The sequence below is a fragment of the Vulpes lagopus genome, chromosome 7, assembly GCF_018345385.1.
Source record: "Vulpes lagopus strain Blue_001 chromosome 7, ASM1834538v1, whole genome shotgun sequence".
Classification (NCBI taxonomy): domain Eukaryota; kingdom Metazoa; phylum Chordata; class Mammalia; order Carnivora; family Canidae; genus Vulpes; species Vulpes lagopus.
In genome coordinates, this window is record NC_054830.1 from 48,749,159 (window position 1) to 48,768,669 (window position 19,511).

The following is a 19,511-nucleotide window of genomic DNA, read 5'->3' on the forward strand; positions in this document are numbered from 1 at the left end:
CAGCTGAGTCTATCTGGAAGTGGGACCTCAGGTGGTGAGGAATGCTGGAATGCTGAAACCCACAGCTAAGAACAGTGGAGGGAGAGGGGGAAGACAGGGTGTCATTAAGACAGATGAACAATCTCATTCTTCCACTCCCCCTAAATTAGAAATGTCTTAGTCCTCTGACAATAAGAAATGCATATGCATCTCTACAGTTTCTCTCTGCAGGAAACTTACAGAAGAATGTTTCTAGACGCAGAGAGCGCCTTCCTTAGCAGGAAAGCTTATCTTTGTAAGCAAATGATTCTGCGCAGACACAGGTGAGAGATCTGGGATACATATGGGTGTGATGCAAGGGGACAGCATCCCAAGGCTTCACACTGGTGCCTGCCCACGTGTACTGAAGTCCCCAAGATGATAACTCACTAGGAATTATCGCTCATACCTGGCTTCTCAATATTGTTTGCTCCTAATAGGCTTATTAGCATTTTAAGTTCTTTTAGATGCCGGGAATCAGCAAACATTTTCTACGAACAGCCAGGGAGTAAATACTGTAGACTTGTGGGTCATATGGTCTGTTTCACTCACTCAACTCGGCCGAAAGCAGCCAGAGCTAATGAACGACTCAGTGAGCGTGGCTTTGTTCCAATACAACCTTGCAAAAACGGGCAGTGGGGCAGACTTGAGCCCTCTTTTGCCTTTCCTGCCTTAGACATCCCCTGTGTGCATAGGTCCCCTGTGTGTTTGAGGGGTTCAGAAAGAGGGAGGCTGGAATTTGAACCTTTCTGGGATCAGGGCCCATGCATGTCATTGCAGTTCCTGTGAGCCCAGGTGTCAGAGGATTAAGGATAAAGGTCAGGGTTGGACTGCAGCCAAGGGTGTCCCGAGTCAGAATTCCTGAGGCACGGTGGTTAGGGACCTGGGCTCCGACACATCTGAGTCATGGACGCATGATACCGAGCCCCCGCCACACAAGCCCTCCCTGCTGCTGTGACACACGGCAGATGGTCCTAGTGCCCCTCTGATAGGACAGCGTGCGCTCGGCTCCGAGCCGCGAGGCTGGCATGCGATAAATAAATGCTCAGTCAATGCCTTGGACCGGAGGAGGGAGGGTCTTCTTCCCCTTCCCTTGCGCTCCTTTAAGCCAGAGGGCAAATGTCAAGTGTAGAGAGAAAGGCAAGACCTTCACAGCCCTCTCCCCGGGGAAGGCCCTTGCCCACCCCCAAGTCTGGGGCCCGCTGGGGCATCCCCACTCCGACTGCCAGAGACAGACACACATGCTGTGGCTGCGACGCCCAGCTGGAAACCAAACAAAGCGGCAGGAAAAGGGGAAGAATAAGAGGTGGGAAGCTCAGGGCTCCATCCATCAACCAGGAGCCGCCCTGACCTCTCGGGGCAGCCGTAATTCGTCAGCACTAAATTAATCTCACCATTATGTTATGTACAAAAATAAAGGGCTCCAGGCTGACCTGCTGGCAGATGCGTCATTTCCTGGGCTGATCTCAGCGGGCACAACAGGAACGTGGACGTCGCGGGTCATTGTGTGACGCCCAGCGTGGGGCGCCCCGAAGGGCCCCCCAGCCGCATCACTGTTTCCCCGGCTGGGCCACCCCACCCTCCAACACGCATTGTGTCCCGTGACTCACAAGGGGATGGTGCGGGCCTGATCTCTTTTGCACTTGACAATAGCCACCGTTTTCCTTGCTTTGCAGAAGAACGAGGAGACTGAGAGATGCGACGTGGGGCACGAGGCTCACACATTCACAGCAGAGCCAGGAAGAGAACTTAAAACTCAGATGCGAACTCTAAGCCGGTGACGTTTCCACTTAGCTGAACGCCCTATTGCTCCACGCGAAGGGCATGGAGTGGTTGCCGAGAAGGCTTTGCAGAGCGTCTCTAGGGTAATGCTCACCAGCCACCAGCTATTTTTCTTTTGTGTAGAAAGGAATTTTTTTCTTGTGGAGCAAGGTGTAATTAATGGATAATCGCTTTAACTTCCTCTTTTTAGAATGCCATTCCCTTTATTTCAGAGGATAAAAGGAGTCCACATCTTCTGCCTCTGATTCCAGTCCTAATTATCTTAAAAGCACTAAAACCATAGCCCCTTTCTGCTCACATGGCTCCCCACTGCCATCTTGCTTTTGTTTGTTTCCTACCTTGTCTCCTCCAAGAGGGGTGAGAGCCCCCTTCAGAAGGGAAACCCCCCCCCTCCTGCACACAGTCAGTGCACCAAAGTGCACTGTGGTTAGAATTACACTGAAGATCGGGCAGGAGAGACTCAGGTGACCAAATCCACACAGACATAAAATAGAATGGTGTTGGCCAGGAGCAAGGAGGAGAGGGCAGTGGGGAACTCTTTAATGGGGCTAGAGATGAAAGGATTCTGGAGATGGATGGTGGTAGTAGTCGTACAATAACGGGAAAGTACCTAAGGTCACCGAACAGCACAATTAAAAGTGGTTAGGATGGCAAATTTCACATTACATGTATTCTATCATCATTTAAAGTAATAAAAACGGGAGAGTCAGGTGATGATAAGAGAAAGAAAAAAGTCCCACTTTGCCAGGAAGAAGAAACAAATAATTGGCTACATTATTTAAAAGCCTTCGTAGCAAGACCAGAAAGCCTGACCAGGCCGTCCCACGTCTTAACCACGGTGGTGGCTCACCACAGCCCACAGCTAACGTCCAAGCTCCGGCCTCAGCGGAGCAGGCCCTGTATCCACAGGCCCCTTATTACCTGCGGGACAGAAAGAAGAGATTCTAGTCTCCTCCCCGGCTGTAGGGAAGAGACGTGCCCATGCTGCCTGGAACGTGAAAGGGTGAGAGAAGAGAAAACAATCACTGTGGACCATGAGGGAGTGAGGACAAAGAACAGAGCAGAAAGGGGGAGGAGAGAGAAAGGCCTCTGTGGGAGCTTCGAGGTGGGAGCCAGTGAGAACACATTTGGGAGAGCAAACACGGCGCCCGCCATGGGCGTGAGACCAGCATCAAGAGGCATGGGGAGAGGGCCGGGGAGAAGTTCTCGTTGGGGTCCTTCAGGCCCCTGCGGCATGCCAAGAGAGGACCCAGCCAATGTTACAACAGATTTTTCAGTTAGTTGGGATGTGGAGCTCTTGCTTTGTAAGAAGTGTCATCACGCCAGGACAAGGCCACAGGGTGGGGGTGGGATTTCTAAGTGATGCCTTGTCCTTCGGGACACTGATGTGTGCGTTCACCCTGGCACATGTACCGAGTCATTTCTCCCAGGGCTTGTTCTGGGGGTTCCTGCCCATGACACACCCGCTCACCCCCTTCGGCTGGACTCAGCCCAGACTGGATCTCCTACAAAGGCTGCCCCGCTGTGCCCCCGCCTCCCCTCAGGACTCTGTTCCACTCTCTGCTGTTGCTTTTGCCAAACAGCTTTCTAAGAATTATTTGTAAAAAGTCCATCTGGGGTCGGCCTCCCCCACTAGGCTTTGAACACCCAGGAGGTAGGTCAGCACATTCATCCTTATGCCCCCAGCCATGAGCACAGCACCAAAGAGCTAGCCTACTGTGTCATCTGGGGGGGACATCACTGTATATTTTAGGGCCCTGGTCTTCTTTCCCAACAACAGGGCTCAGGGAATATAGTCCCTGAGACGAGCTATATTGGGAAAACAGAAAGGGACACTCTATCTTTCTGCTAAGAGTTGCCCCAAGAGGTCAGGGCCAAACTGACAGGGAGGGCCTGTGCTTCTGGTGGCCGTGCCCCCATCCCAGGGGGTCCGTGATACACTAAAGCCCCACAGTCAGTCGCCAAGGCTCTTAGAAGCTGAGCCTTGAAGTCCAGCATCTTTCCTACCAAGTTACCCTGAGAGCTTCACCCAATCTCTGGTCTCTAATTCAAAGCTGGGATGGGAGGAACACTGATGAATAAGTCTTAAGGGACCCACAGCTGCCCCTCAGCAATGGGTCACTGATGGTGATGGTGGTGTGGCTTCCGATCACTGCTCCCCCTCCCCAGCTATCAGTGCCCAGGAGTAAGGAGTTGCCACCTGGGTCATATTGTCCAGAATCACAGCAGCCCTGTCCTTAAATTACGGTTGAAGGGTGGGGATCCACCTTACTTGAAGAGGCTCTTGCACATCATTTCTGGGAGGGGGGTCAGTCTATAATAAAATAAGTTGTATACAAGGGATATGGTTCTTAGAATAAGGGAGGGGATTTTTCTGCTTCATTTCTGGGCTAAGACATCTCCCTCCAGGACAAGAGTGATTGAAACCACATTATATCTGGGACCATTGAAAAAAACAGGACCTGGTCATGCTAGAAAAGAAAAAAAACTCGGAAGGTTTCTTATTTTAAACAGGGAACAGACCTGTACCGAGTAGCCTTGGGGGATCAGGGTGTAGAACCAAGACCAAAGAGTAGAAGTTCCAGGGAAAGAGATATCAAGGGAATGCAGGAAAGAATTCCTGACAGCCTTAGCTAAGGAGAGGGGACCAGCCTATCACTGGAAGTGCCCCTGCCAATAGCGGGAGGTGCCACCTCTAGCCGGGATGCTGTGAGAGGCAGCCCAGTGGCTTACGATGGCCGTGCTAAGAGGCCCTCATGGTGACTTCCACGTGGATGCCACATCCCAGAATGTCTCTGTCTGTGCCTCCTTTTGGTCCCAAAGTGTGTCACTGGAAGAAGATACGCTCCCTCTGAAGCTGCCCACGTTACAGATTCAAAAACTGAGGAGACAGCATTTTTGGGACTGGGGAAAGTAACTCACCTGGGACAAAGTGGGCAGTGACCTCTCTCGCCTAAAGAGGGACATTTCAATTACGTGAGTCCCACCACAGGCTCCCTTTCTGAAACCTGAACAAATATTGACCTAGTTTCAGATTTCACCAGAAATGAAAGACTTGCTTCTAGAAACTTTCCTGAACAAGCCCATACCTCGCAGTAAGACCCTATGGTTTGATTATATTGGAAACCAGCATTTAGGTGACCCTTTGGCAGAATCAGAGTTTTTAGAAGTTTAAGGGAACTAAAGAGTTAACCTTACTCTCACCTGGCTTACCAAAAGGCATGATGCCAAAACAGAAACACTGCAGGTGAAAGTATTTTTCATTAATGGCAGTTTAATTTTAAAGATCTGGGAGACATAGTCTGATCATTTTCTAGAGCTATCATTTATTCCATCCCTGCTCAACTCTAAGTGATGTTATAGGCACTTCACATCCAATTAGTCTTTTACCAATTCTTCCAGATGATATGATCTATATTTTCAATGTGAGAAATGCAGCTCAGAGAGGTTAAGTGACTTGAGCAAAGTCACCCAGCAATTAGGAAGCAGAACTTGTATCTGAATCCAGATCTGACCTAGCCCATTGCTACTAAGAAACTCCAATTATAAACTGCAAGACTGCTAAGGAGCAGTATTTCAAAGAGGAAGAGTTACATTGGCTTATCAGTAGAAGCTTATAAGATCATGGCTACACAATTTCCAATATGTCAGAGAGCAGATTAGGTCCAGCTCAAATACGTGATAAAATATCTCTGTACAGTCTCCCATTTCAATATGAAAAAGGATTCCAACAAAATTTTAAATGTGTTGCTGAGATTTGCATGGGTGTATTTCATACCCCGCTTCAGCTCTGAAACCTAGAGCTTTCAGCTACCTACATTAAAGACAACAGTGCTGGATCTGCAAAGGACCTTCAAAGTCCCCAAGTTCGGGAACTGTGAAAATGAACTAGTGTCACAGGTCTCTCCAGGATTCAAATGAAAGCTGAGGACCACCTCCCTTCCCCCTCCCCCCCCGCAAAATAAAGTACATTCATACAACATTTTGCCCTCACCTTCATGGTCTTCAAATTAGGAACTCCTGACCCATCTCCTTTTATACCTGGGGAAACTGAGACTCAGAGAGTTTAAATGACCTGCCCAAGATCACATAGCCAATTCAAAGCAGAGCCAGGATCCGAACCCTAGATTCCCAAGCCCCAATCTTATAGTCTACCACACTGCCCCTTCCAAATGCAAGATCAGAAATTTCTTTTTTTTTTAAACATAGCACATTTCTTCCTAAAATGCCATGTCCATCTTCACCTCTTTAAATAGTCCTTAGATTCCATTGTATTTCTGTTCCAGGAATGACAGCATCGGGGCCACCAGGACTGTGTTTCTGGAGCAGTAATGAACAAGCACCTCTTTGCTGGAGGAAGATCACGAGTAAAGACCTTCCAGGACACTTTTTAAAATTAACCTCATCTCAGAACTGAGCCCAAGTGTGGTATTCAGGCTCACCTGTGGCTGGGGCAGGAGCAGGGTGGGGAACTGTCAGCCAGAGAAAGGAAGATTGAAGAATATGAGACTTGGACGGTGTGACATGGTCAGGGAGGAAAGTTCTCGACTGGGTTGTTATCCTCTTCCTCCTCCACTGCCCAGAGGCACACTCTGGAAGAACAGCCAGCAGTCTGCAAATGGGCTTTCCACGAGGAAGGAAGGAAGGAAGGAAGGAAGGAAGGAAGGAAGGAAGGATGGAAGGATGGATGCTCTCAGCAACACAGACCCAGAATCCAGGACAGCACGGAAGCCAGAAGGAAGATTTTGTTGGGTCAGTGCTAGCCCCAGAAGTGGGCGCCCCACATCTCCCCAGCTGTACTTACTGTCCTCGTCACTCAGATCCCTGTCCATGGTGCAGACGTCCAGCCAAGGAGGCGTCTGACCTCCCAGTGGGCTGGGGCTGCCGGGATCTGAGGGACCACCCTCGGCCCCTCCCAGAACCCGGGCCCATTGTTCCCCGATTTGAATACAACAGAGGGAAACCATCTCGGGAAGGCACAGTGTCCATCAGAGCTGCTGCTCTGACCCAATCTCCGGGGGTCCTTGGAGCTCCTTGAATAGGAACTTCTACGTGCCAGGCTCCTACGGGGTGTTTCTAGTCCCCTGTGTTCTCATACAACCCTGTGAGATGGGCACTTTTATGGTGCCCATTTTTTTGAGCTGGGATTCTGACTCTCAAGTCAGAGCCCCTGACCACTGTGCTAACTTGCTCATCTGTCAGAGGCAGGCTTCTAAGTGTTGTGGGGGCAGAGGGAAGGGATACAGAGAAATGCAGTAACACAAGGGTTACCTCCCCCAGGGGGAGAGTAGATATGGGCAGGGTCTCTGAAGTCTTGAGAGTCAACCTCCTCCTCTCACCAGGGAAGCAATGAGGCAATGCTCCAAAGCAATACAGCACATGGTGGGCAGAGCCAGCTCCCAACCCAGGCTGCACATGGCCACTGCTCTCATCACACCAGCCTAGCTCCCTAGGAAGCATCTGTGGCTTTTTCAAAGTCTCTTCCTGAGCCTTTTGCATTGGAGTTTGAAAATCCTTCAACCCAACACTTGGAGGATCACTCCTTTCTTCTGGATGAGTCTAAACAATGAACACCTAGCCCTGGGTATCCTGGTGGTGGAAGCAGACAGCTGTGAGCTGGAGCCACCTGTCCTGCATCCTTGGCAATGACCTCTCATGTCTCTGGCCAGGGCAGCCTTCCTCCATAGGGAAAGCAAGTACCCCACGTCCGTGCTTGCCCAGCCCAGAAACGGCCATGGGGTTGTCCCATGATACTTCTCAGTGAAGACTGGCTATTGCATTCACCCCAGAAAGTCCTGTGACTGACCTGTCAGCAGCCTATCTTGAATGGCCACAGCACACACAGAGAGATGGCCTCAAGGGGCCCCATGAAGTGCCTTTCATCTCTCTGCACTGCATTCACCTTTATCATTCACTGCCTACCCGTAACAAGATGCTAGTAGCAATAATAAAAATAAAAAAGCTGTACCAATACTTTGGCAAACACTTCCTAAATACAGGCGGGTGACTCAATGCCCACAAATAGGTTTTTATGGTTGGTAGGAGCACTGAATCCTTAAATTTGAGAGTTATGTACGTTTCATTACTTCATGTTCATGAGGAAGACCCAGATCCTGAGGAATAAATAGTCTTTTTTTAATGGAATTGTGTGTGCCCTACTAGGTATAGTCTTTTATATTCTTATACATTAAGCAATTTTTAAGCCCTTGTAGAACTGTCTCCATGGTAACAGAATTACCATGGATGTGTGTATATTTCACTCTGAACATAATGTGTGTGTGTGTGTGTGTGTGTGTATTTAAGCCTAAATACAATAGATAGATGATGGACAGACAGATAAGAGAGAGAGAGAAAAACTACTTGTGGCTTAACTAAAACAATATACCACTATCATATCCTAAGTCTTTTTAAGCAGGAATACATGCTTGCCTAAAACCCTACTCAGCATTTGAAAGAAACAACCAGAGAAAATTCTTTAAACGGCAAACAGAAGGAACAGCATGTTAAATAGAGCAAAGTATTAAAGAAGCCAGAAATCTGGAGCCTGCACAAATGCAGATAACCCTGAGTGGTATCTTCAAAACCAGGAGGTACAGATCAAAGTGGGTGATAGTCCTTGCTGCATACTAGATGGATCTCACAGCAGTAGGTTAATAGACATCTCTTAAAATACATGAAGATGAATAAACCAACGGCTAGACCTTTCTAATCTTGCTTAGGCATCAAGACAGGAAAGCTGTCTATAATGGTGTGCTTGAGTGATTGCAGGCAGGGAATGTACCCACCGCCACCTAGTATTCATGGTGTCAGCAGGAGCAAGCATCATCAATTCTAGGACCCAGGCTAGCACGAAGCTAATACTGGTCCCCACCTCCCACTAGGACCAAAGGGGCTTTGGGTGGGAGAAGAGAGGCACCAACCAGGCTTCTTAGACTCATTCTGTATCACTGCTGTTGATGTCAGGAGGTGGGTTCCTTAGAGCTCTTCTTCCTGAACCAGTCCTCAGTGGTCCATGGATAGGATCCAACATACACGGCCTACACATGGCAAGTACTCATGAAACATTTGCTGAGTGAACATTGCTGTCCAAGAGCTGACTCTACCCATTTACTTCTGACTGTACCTTGTTTGTTCTTGGAAATAAAGTCTATATAACCTCAGTGGTTGTCTCTGGATGTTGAGGGTACGTTGTGGCTGCAGAAAACATGTCAGGATGGTGGAGGCTTTAGAAGAAAGTCAAGAAACCACATTACGTGATTGCAGTTGAATATGATGGTAAGAGGAAGGCCTACAGGAAGGGTTCAACAAATGCCTTCGAGTATTTAAATGGCTGTCATGGGGGAAGAGGTGCAGAATCGAGTCTCAGGACACTCACTGAGGAGTAGGCATACTAAGAGCCGGTCCCCAGTAGGCGACCATCTTCAACTTACCAAAGAGAACATCTGTCTGGTGAATAGAGCTCCCTTCCATTTGGTTGAGCCTCCTAAAGAAGATTAAAACAGAAGTGTGATGATTACTCAAAGTGGGGAGAAGTATAATGTAACAGTTTATGGCTTCAGAGTCAGTGTAAACTGTGTTCGAACCCCAAAAGTGGACATGGAAGCATGGCAGTCCCTTTCTGGAGCACCCCTGGTGGACCGGTGAAGGGCCATCCTCGCAGGGGCAGACCCGTTGTACGCAGTGCACCAGGTTGTGCATTTTGCCTGCAAGAAGAAATGGCCACAGGTGAGGGTCTATACCAATTCATGTGCCGTGGTACATGGTTTAGGTAACTGTGGTAAATGGTCAGGAACTTTGGAAGGAACACTACTGGAAAATGTGCCTTGGAGGTCTGAGGTAGAGGTATGCTGACAGGTTTCTCTGAGTGGATAAAGAAAGAATGTGAAGAGATTTGTATTCCACATTAGTGCTCACCAAACGCTAACTTCAGCAGAGGGGGATTTTAATAACCAGGTTGATGGCATGACCCACTTGTGGGCACCCGTCAGGCTCTTTCCTCAGCCATTGCTGCCCATGGCCCGGCGGGTCAGAGTGGCAGGGATGGAGGTGTGCAGGGGCGTCCACCCACCAGCGCTGGCCTGGCTACCGCTGAATGCTCCGTCTGCCAGCAGCAAAGACCAAAGACTGAGTGCCCAGATGGCACTGTTCTCCGAGGTGGTTAGCCAGCACCTGGTGGCAGGTGGATTACACGTAACCACTTCCATCTTGGAAGGCGTAGCGCTTTGTTCTTCTGAAACAGATACTCTGGATATAGATTTGCCTTCCCTGCGCACAATATGTTGATCAAAACTACCACGTCTGGACTCTAGCAGAAAGCGAGCAAAACCTGCCCCTTCGGAGACGAAAGGAGTGATCAGGTTAGCCAAGATCATTCTTGCCCCTGCTTGCCAATTCCCTGCTATTACACTTCAGTTCCCTGGGGGCCACTTCGGAGCTGCCCAAGCATCCCGACATCTGGTTGCTTCTACCTTTTTGCCACTGTGAATCATGCTGCTGTGAACATGGTATGCAAACATCTCCTCAAGACCCTACCTTCAGATCTTTTTGGTTATATGCCCAGAAATAGGATTGCTGGATCATATGGTGGCTCTATTTTTAATTTTTTGAAGAAGTGCTATACTATTTCCACAGCAGCTGTACCATGTTACATTCCCACCAATGGGACCTAAGGGTCCCTCTTCTCCACATCTCATCTCCACTTTTCTATTTATACAGCACTTTACAGTTTACAAATTGTTATTCCTATTTCCACGTGACAGATATTTTTATTTTTTAAGATTTTATTTATTTATTCATGAGAGACACACAGAGAGAGAGGCAGAGACACAGGCAGAGGGAGAAGCAGGCTCCTCACAGGGAGCCCGATGTGGGACTCGATCCTAGATCCCGGGATCACTCCCTGAGCTGAAGGCAGACACTCAACCACTGAGCCACCCAGGTGTCCCGTGACAGATGTTTTTAAAAGGTTCAAAGAGATAAAGTGAGTTGCCCAGGATGACACAGTGAGAAGCCAGTCTGGAGCCTCCTAACTCCGGGGACTGCCTTGTCCCAGCGCCACACAGGGATACGTGAGCACTGGCTCCAGTGCAGTCTTGCTCTTCTTTCCAGGTGAGGCTCTCGCCCTCTATGTCCTAGAGCTCCCAGTCACTTATGTATCCAGTGAGCACTCGCTGAGCATCTACTAGGAGCCAGGCCCTGCCCCAGGCCCTCTCAGCTCTCCATCTAAACCTGGATCCACCCAGAATCACCCTCCCCGCCCCGCCCCCCCAAGGAGCCAAGACTGCCCAACAAAGGACTTCTGCCCTGAAGGGCCTGGCAGCTGCGATAACATTGTTACCAGCTTATCTGCAGGCTGGGTGGATGGAGCCCGGTGGTGCCCATGGCAGGAATCAAGGATGGAGTGGAAGAGAATGGTCCTGACACAAATAAGAAACTTGCCCAAGTGGGAGGTTCCTGGAACACTGCACCAAGCACCCCCCCCCCCCCATCCCCGAGAGCCAGGGAAATGGGCACAGCCTTTCAGGTCGGAGGCCTGGGCTCCTAGCCGCACAGACCAAAGAGCAAGACCAAAGAGTCCTTCTGATGCCTCCCAACAACAACGATGAGGGGAGATGCCCTCGTGGGTGCTTTCCCGCCTCAACCTTTCCAACAGTGCATATCTACTTTAATTCCTTGTGGATAAAAAAGCAAGGACTCAGAGAGGGTGAGGTGCCTCCACCAAGGTCACACAGCTCACGTGTGGCAAAGCCAGGATTCGAGCAAGATTTGTCCGCACAAAGGCCCTGATGCAGAAACTACACACACTTCTGTGCATTGTTCTATGTCACTGAAAGAAGCTGAGGGGAAACAGAGTGACGTGGTTTTCACTGACCCAACGAGAAAACAGCTTGGTCCCTGTAAGTCTGGCTCCCCAATGTTTTTCCTGGCTGGCCAGGAAAACAATGGAGGAGTTAGGAAATTAATGACTGTAATTCCTTGGCCTTCCAGAAGGTCACCCTTCCACCCTTCCCTTTTCTGGCTGAGTGATAATAGTCTGAACCTCTGTTTCCTTGACAACAGGAAAGCCACACTTCAACAAGCATCCCTCCCAGGTCTTTCTGGAAGTTCCTGAGCACTGCTCTCCATTGCACTAATATGCGCCAGCCTGCGTTGTCACTGGCCATCCTGGTCTGCTGCTCTCCCCTTCTCTCCTTCACCTCCTCCAGGCTTCTGCTCCTCCTCCCCATCCCCCTACCCCGCCCCCGGTTCCCAGATGTTAGTGAGGCCCCAACTTTGAGTCTCTAGAACCAGGCCGACTCATGTCACAAAACTCAGCTGAGGAAATAAGGGAAAACAAAAGAAACATAACCTGGACCGTGGGCACATCACAGCTGCCAGGTTCCACTGGTCTTGACTCTCCAAGGGAACCCCAAACTCACCAACTTTCTGAACAGACCCTGGCCTGCTACTGTCTTATAAGGGCCTGGTCACCTCCCTGCAGTGGGGCACTTCAAGGGGCAGGTGCCAGGCTGTACCCCCAGGGCCCCCTGGGCACCCAGGCATGCACTCCCCAGCTCAAGTAGCATCAAGGCCGAGGCCTTTCTCCAGGTCACCCCTGAAGGGCCACCTGGCTCCCGAGCTACTCCTGGCATCGGCTGAGGCCTCTGTTGTGACTGCCCTACAGCTCGATGTTTCCTCACACAACTCGATCCCAAGAGCACCCCAGCTGACTTCCACATGCAAATCTTCCCCCAAAGCAGCCCAGACAGGATCTCTCACCACATCACCCTGCCAGGGCCTCACAGCCATGAAGATGGCAGCAATGCCTTATCTCATCACATTACAGCAGTTCCTGGGTGGTGACCTCATGCAGCTTCACAAACTCTAGACCCTCTGCCCTCTGGATCCAACCGGATGTGTCACAGACATCTCAAAGCCCACATGTCCAACACTGAACTCCTGATGTCCACCCCCTTGACTCCTCTCTGTTCCTCACCCCCTCACCCACAACCCTTCACATCCGCTGTCTAGGCCACATCACATTCCCACTGCTTGCTCCCACTCACGTGTGAGCTCCCTCTCCTCTCACCTGGGTCACTGCAGGGGCCTCCTCCCTGGTCTTCCTGCTTCTCCCCTCAGTTCCCTGCCCCCAGAACCCGTGTCCACAGAGCCCTCAGACTGATGCTTTTGTAACGGCCAGTCACATAATGACTCTCCTCCCTCAACACCCTCCCTGGATGCCATCTCACTGGTACTGAAAGCCAAGCCCTTGCCACGGCCTGCGAGAGGCAACCTGCATCTCCCCCCACCGTCACTGTCACTGTCCTGCTCCCCCATCACCCCTACTCCAGCCTCACCAGCATCCTTGTTGCTGGAGCCATAGTAAGCACACTCTCACCTCAGGGCCTTTGCACTGGCTGTTCCCTCTGCCTGGAATTCCCTTCCAGCTCTCCATACAGTTCACTCCCTTGCCTCTTCCGGCCTTTGCTCAAATGTCTCCTTTCCAATGAGGCCATCCTTGGCCCTCTCTTTAAAAGTGAACACCCACTGACACACACACACACACACACACACACACACACACTGTCACTGCCAGTAAATCTCCAGCTCCCTATTGCCAGTTCCTGGTTTTTCTTCATAGCACTATTACCACCCCACATCAATCGTCTTATTATTTACTTTGTTTAACATCTCCCTAATGACCCTAAAAATCAGGATGTAGGCTCTGTGAGGACAGATTTTTGTCTATTTTGCTCCCTGTTGCCTGCTTATCCCCCTGAGTGGAACATGGCAAATAACAAGTACCCCATAAATACATGATTAGGACAATTCACAATCTACATTCTCATGCAGGGACTTTATCCTCCTGTCTCTGGACTTCTGAGCAGATTTCTCCAAAGATGAATTTGTTCCATCTGTAAAGAGAAAGAGATAGGCAAAGACCGAGGAAGATGGAGACAGAGAGAGAGACCATTAGTAATTTTTAAATATCAGTTTGTTTCTGTTTCTGACTTTCACAATTCCAAGACCTGAGGCACCCAGTCTCTCTCTGTCTCATTACAGGGACAGCAGGGGGGATTCACAGTGACCCTGGGACTCACATACTGAACTAAGGGTGCTTCCCCCAGAAGTGGGGAAACAAGGAGAGCTCTGTCCCCACAGGGTCAGAAAACTGGTGACAACTCAAGATCCAGCCCACGGGCACGACTCTGGAAGGCACATCTCACAGAGCTCTTGAGCAGGTCCAAGGTGAGGCCCACCCCCTCATGCTTCTGATTCGACCAACGAGCACCAGTTTCTGTGGTCTGGCTGCTGTCTCTCTGGGCTAAAACCTGGCTCCTGGCAGGCAAGGAGGACAGAGTGGTCTGTTTCCAGCAAAAGTCCGAGATGCTAATCTCGTAAAGAGCGAGGCTGCCCGCCAGCAAGTCCATGCACGTGGAGCTATCCCTCCATTTCTCCCTCTCTTCCTGCTAATCCAATCCATTTGTCTCCAAACCCAATTTGGAATTCGAAAAGGCCAGTCTATTTGGTCACTTAAAGTCTCAAACGTAAATTCAGTTTGTTTTGCGAGGCACCGCCAGCCTTCCCAGGCCTAAGCCTTAGCCCTGGGACCCAGGGTGGGGGGGGACGGGCTCTCTCGCCAGCCTGTGCTTCCCTCTGCCACCCAGCAAGGAAAGCCATGCAGCCAGAGAAGGTCATCATCGCTGGTGAACACGTGCCAGCACCTCAGAAATCCCCGTGTCCTGCCTCTACATCGTACACATGGGGAAACTGAGGCCAAGCTAAGGGAAGGGACTTGCCCACAGCCATATGGCAGTGAATAGCAAGCCCCAGTGTAGGATTTCTCCTATGACAGATGCGCTCCCCACTTGGCACTGAGATCCCCAGATGTGCAATGACTTCTGAAGGCCGCGCAGGGACGTGGGAGCTAGTGGGGAATAGGAATTGGGCCTTTTTACATTCGTCATCATTACCAAGCTGTGACTCCCCCTCAGAGACCTTGATGGGTACTGGAGCCACAAGAAATACCAGACATCGCCCCATCAAGGTGCCTCCCGGGGAAGGCAAAAGTGGCAGAAACAATTCTCCTCTACGCCCTAATGTTGGGCCTCCCATTTGATGTCAACCAGAGACACAGCCTTGAGCAAGGATGAATGTGTTGCCGTGACTCCAATTAGTTTCCTTCTTCTAGGCCAGGCCTCCCCCCTTCCTTGGCCTCTGCTTGCCCCAAGGCACATCCCCCTCCAGCTTCAATCTGGAACCCTCTAGTTATCCTCAACTCCTGCCTCGATGTCTCCTGCCATCTGTCCTCCCTCATCTCCGCGGCGGCTGCCTGGCTCTGGCCCCCCAGCCTCCACGTGGCGCCCCCTCTTGTCACCTGCCAGAGCACCCCTGCCACCCGTCGCCCCCCCCCCCCCAAGCAGGTCTAGGCCTTGCACTTGTGCTATGGGGAGACAGCAACCACCAGGCCACAGGGAGGGATCAGTGACTAGCCGAGCGGGAGCCCACTCAGGGTCCACGGGATGCTACGAGGGACATCCTCGCTTCTCCTGGTGAGTCTTTGCCCCACAGAGCCCACCTGGGCCCCCTCTCTCTGCTCCCCTGTGCTGCCTCTGCTTCACCTGCTCACGCTCACCCCCAGAGCCGCACAGGCAAGCTCCGGACCCAGACCATGCACGGCTTCATGGGCTCTCCATTCCTCCACTTAAAACCCCCACAAGGCCGGCACACCTGGGTGTCAGCTGCCTCTCACAACATAATCCTGACAATTCACAATGTCTGCCAAGACCATCTTTCATTCCTACCGGTCAGAGGCTCCCTCTCTGGAAGGGAGAGTGAGAGAGAGAAAAGGACAGGAGGATCAAAAGCTCTCTCCTTCGATGTGCATAAATCTCCTGCTTCCAAGCATCCAGGGCTCCCTATTATCCTCACAATGAAGCCCAGTCTTCAGTCTGGCTCCAAACAGTTCTTCCAGCCTTGACCCTCATACTTTCCCCTGATCCACCCATGTTGTGAGTTCTCAGCCACCCTTCACTCCTACGCAACCCCAACATTCAAGCCGTCAGGACTGCAAACCTTTGTGTGTGCGGTTCCTTCTGTTTAGAACCTTCTCCTCCTCTATTTTCTGCCTGTCAAACTCCTACTCATCCTCCAAGGACCACTTCAGATGCCCCCTCCTAAGGGAAGTCCTCCCTGATTTCCCTGGGCAGAACCAACTGTTCTCTCCCTCATGTCTCCACACTACTCTTCACAGGGCCATTATGTATGGATATAAGCATGTGACTGGCATCTCCCTGAGGAGGAAGGGAGGGGGACAGCTGGGAACTGCTCCCTGAACAGCCATCCTGAGGCACATCCATTATACCTTGCTTCCAGATGTCAGACTTGACTTGGAGAAAGAATCCACAACAAAACCTCAAAGCAACAGCCACAGGAATGGACAAAGCTGAAGGCCTTTGTGGATCTATATTTAAAAAACAGAGATGCAGGGCCATACAATTCAAACCTGACCATCCATATTGCTGGATATATAGGTGCTCAGTGGTCATCACAGACTCCAGAGTGGGAAGAGGGGGCTTCAGATATCATCTGCTCCAAACCCTTCATTTCCTTTCCCCTTTTATTTCTCCCCATTGTCCTTTTTTACATTTAAAAAAAGAAATATCTTAATGCTGTGGAAAAAAATCAAACCCACAAAACATTAAAAGTGAAAAACTAATGACTCCCCACCTAAAATGTCCATACATAAATTTATATAGAGATCTGCATATTCGTGTCCATACACTTAGCATTTTTAAAACCACAAATGGGATTATACTATAAGCATTACTCAGCATCTTTTATTAAACAACAGACATATGGATACCTTTCTGGGTCAGCATACATCTTTTACTCTGTTAATTTTGGTGAATTCTGTAGCAAATTTTGCTTTTAGTGTACACATGTGGGACTTTAGCAGGGACTGAGCTCGAGGGAGCTCTCTGGTCTTATAAGGGCACTAATCCCATCACGGGGCCCCACCTTCAATCCTTCATCTGGCACAATCACCTCCTCAAGGCACCACCTCCAAACACCATCACATCAGTGGGTTAGGACTTCAGGGAATGGATTTGGAGGGACACAGTGTAGTGTGTAGCAGGTCCCTTTTGTAGCTGACTTCTTTCATTCAACATTACGCTTTTGAGAATTATCCCTCATGTCCCAGTCCCATCCACTTCCCATATGTCACAGTATCCCTCAGTAGGAATGTGCTGTGACGTTTCAATCATGCTCCTCCTGATAGACTTCCAAATTATTTCCTATGTTTTGCAATTACCAGAAGCATTGTGATTTTTAAAAAGAAATTCCTTGTACATACGCCTGCATGTTGTGTGCATGACTCCACGGGGGAGATGTGGAGAAAGAGAACTGCTGCAACTGCCTCATTTTACAGACAGATGCTGAGGCTCTGGGGGAGATGTGAGCACCTCCACGTTTCAGTGTATGCATGACCTCCCCATGTTCGGAGTGGGTGACACAAAGGAATCGTCTCTCCAAGGTCGCACGCACAGAATGGTCTCTCCAAGTTACAGTGAATGGTCTGAAGGTCACAGTGAATGGTCTTTCTGAGGTCACAGTGAGTGAATGGGCTTCCAAAGGTCACACTAAGAGACTGCTCTCCACCAGGGCACGCTGAGAGTCCTCCTCAAAGTCACAGTGAGTGGGGAGCAGAGGCAGCGCCAGCGCCACGCTTCCCTGACTTGCCAGGCCTGCCTCCTTAGGCCGCACTCCCTCTAAATACATCGAAAAAAATAGTCATTTGGAATTAGTTGTGCACACAGACTCCTTGGAATCCCAAACAGGCCTCAGGCCAGCTTTCTGACTGCCACCTCCAGCTGAGTGTGGAGAGAGAAAACACGGCCGTTTCTTTGTTCGAAGCAAATCAGGCGGCCTAATAATAGGGCCCCGGCACCACACAGCCGTTTGTCCATCGTGACACTTGATGGCTTCTGAAGCCCAAGACCTGGAGCACTGGCTGGCAGTGGCAGGGGAGGCAGAGAGACACTAGGGCGATTTTGAAAGCCCCGCTCTCTTCTTTTTCAAGTTCTGGATACCAGGAAATGTTTCAGATTTCTCCACATTTTTCCTGCCCCTTGCCCCACAGTGGAGCAGGGGAAACTGAATTTCAAAAGAATATTATCTTAACTAAATAGAAGCCTGTGCTGCTATGAAAGCAAGGTTTTGTTTTTGTTTTCAATAACTCTGTCCCACGTCAACAATGGCCAAGGAAATACGATTTTAAGACACAGGGTTAGTGCAAGTCTCCAACCGAACACACCACTCAAAGGCTCAGAATTGAGAAACCCAAATCTCTGGCAACACACCCTCCCTCTTTTTTGTCTCCTACTAAACAGCTAATTTTCCCATCAACAAATCTGCAGGAAAGGGAACAAAAGGTCTGGCCCAGGACAAACTGTAGTATTTGTATTCTGACGACACATGAGAAAGGAGGAGACCTCGTTGTAATGGTGTGTGCAAGCCAGGGGAGGGGCGGGGGTCCCTTGGAAAATGGGAGGGTCAGGGGATGCAAACAGCCAGGCCCCATGCAATGCTTGCCATCATCTTCGTCGGGAGAGCAAAGGCAACCTGTCGAACCAAAGTTTGGATCCAGACTTGACACGTGTCCTGGGGGGATCTGTTCCCCTTCTCTGGATTCAGTTTCCTTATTCACAGGATGAGGCTGGGGGCTGGTCCAGGGAAAGGGGATCTCAAGAAACTGCCCCCGCCAGGATGTATTATACAGACCAGAAGCAGGAGGGAAATGGAAAAGGTCGATTGATTGGAAGTTTGATGCAGAGCATATTCAGGACCAAACTGGCACAAAACCTGATCATTTCAACTCCCAGGCTCTCAGCATCCCATGGCCAGCAACAGGTATCCAGGGACGCAGAAAGGGCCATCCCGCAGAGTTGACCTGCCCCCTCCCAAGCAGGAGTAATGTGACAAAAGGGGAAAGGGCCAGGGGCCTGACACACACCATCTCAGCTCGTCCTCACTACGACCTTGTAGGGGGTTATGACCATCTCCATTTTCTAGATGGAGAAGCCAAGGCACATGGGGGGGAAGTAACGTGACCAAGCTCCCATAGCTTGGTCAAGCTGGGAGTGGCACCGCCATGACTCGAATATGGGTTTCTCTGACTCCTCAAACCTTTCTACCTCCTCTTTCAAAGGATTTACCACTCTGGTGGCTGTAACTGCTTCCCTCTGCAGTCAGATGCCTGGTTCTTGTCCACTGGGTCTCCACGCCCCTAACACTGCACTTGATGCATATTTGCTGAATGGCTGGTGGGTGGGTGAGTGGGGACTAGATCCTATGCACAGGATGGAGTCATTGAAGATCTGAGGCCAGGGCAGTGATACAAAGTGATGTAAAGAAGCACAAGACCCAGCCCCTACCCTCAAGCAGCTTTCAATCCAGTTGGGAAGACTTGGCATGGACACTTGAAATGTCTCTAACACCGACAAGCCACTTCCATGGAGGGTCCCTATACATACAGACAGAGTGAGTGAGACAGGAGGTCAGGTGAGAGGCATCCCACACTGCTCTGGACAGCAGACTAAGTCGGAGAAGGCTGCCTGGAGGAGGTGGGCCTGGAGCCAGACACTGAAGGATGGGGAGAGTTGGATGGATGGAGAGGAGGAGGAGGGAACGAAGGCTGACTCCAAAGACCAAGCTCTCTCTGCCACATC

At 50.3% G+C, this 19,511-nt stretch overlaps 1 protein-coding gene across 6 annotated transcripts in view; it reads right to left on the reverse strand.

The window, feature by feature from the left end:
• The window catches only part of SSUH2 (ssu-2 homolog), a 41,719-nt gene that overhangs the window by 20,863 nt on the left and 1,345 nt on the right, over positions 1–19,511 (reverse strand). The window contains exon 1 of one of the 6 annotated variants that reach the window (XM_041760555.1): positions 6,605–6,697. The exons of 2 other annotated variants lie outside the window; for them this stretch is intronic. In XM_041760555.1, the coding sequence (XP_041616489.1) occupies positions 6,605–6,632 (28 nt within the window). In that variant the 5' untranslated portion in view covers positions 6,633–6,697. Of the gene's footprint in view, positions 1–1,628; positions 1,702–6,242; positions 6,483–6,604; positions 6,698–19,511 lie in introns of those variants that run through there. 3 more of the 6 variants (XM_041760560.1, XM_041760557.1, XM_041760561.1) reach the window with 3 other exon arrangements.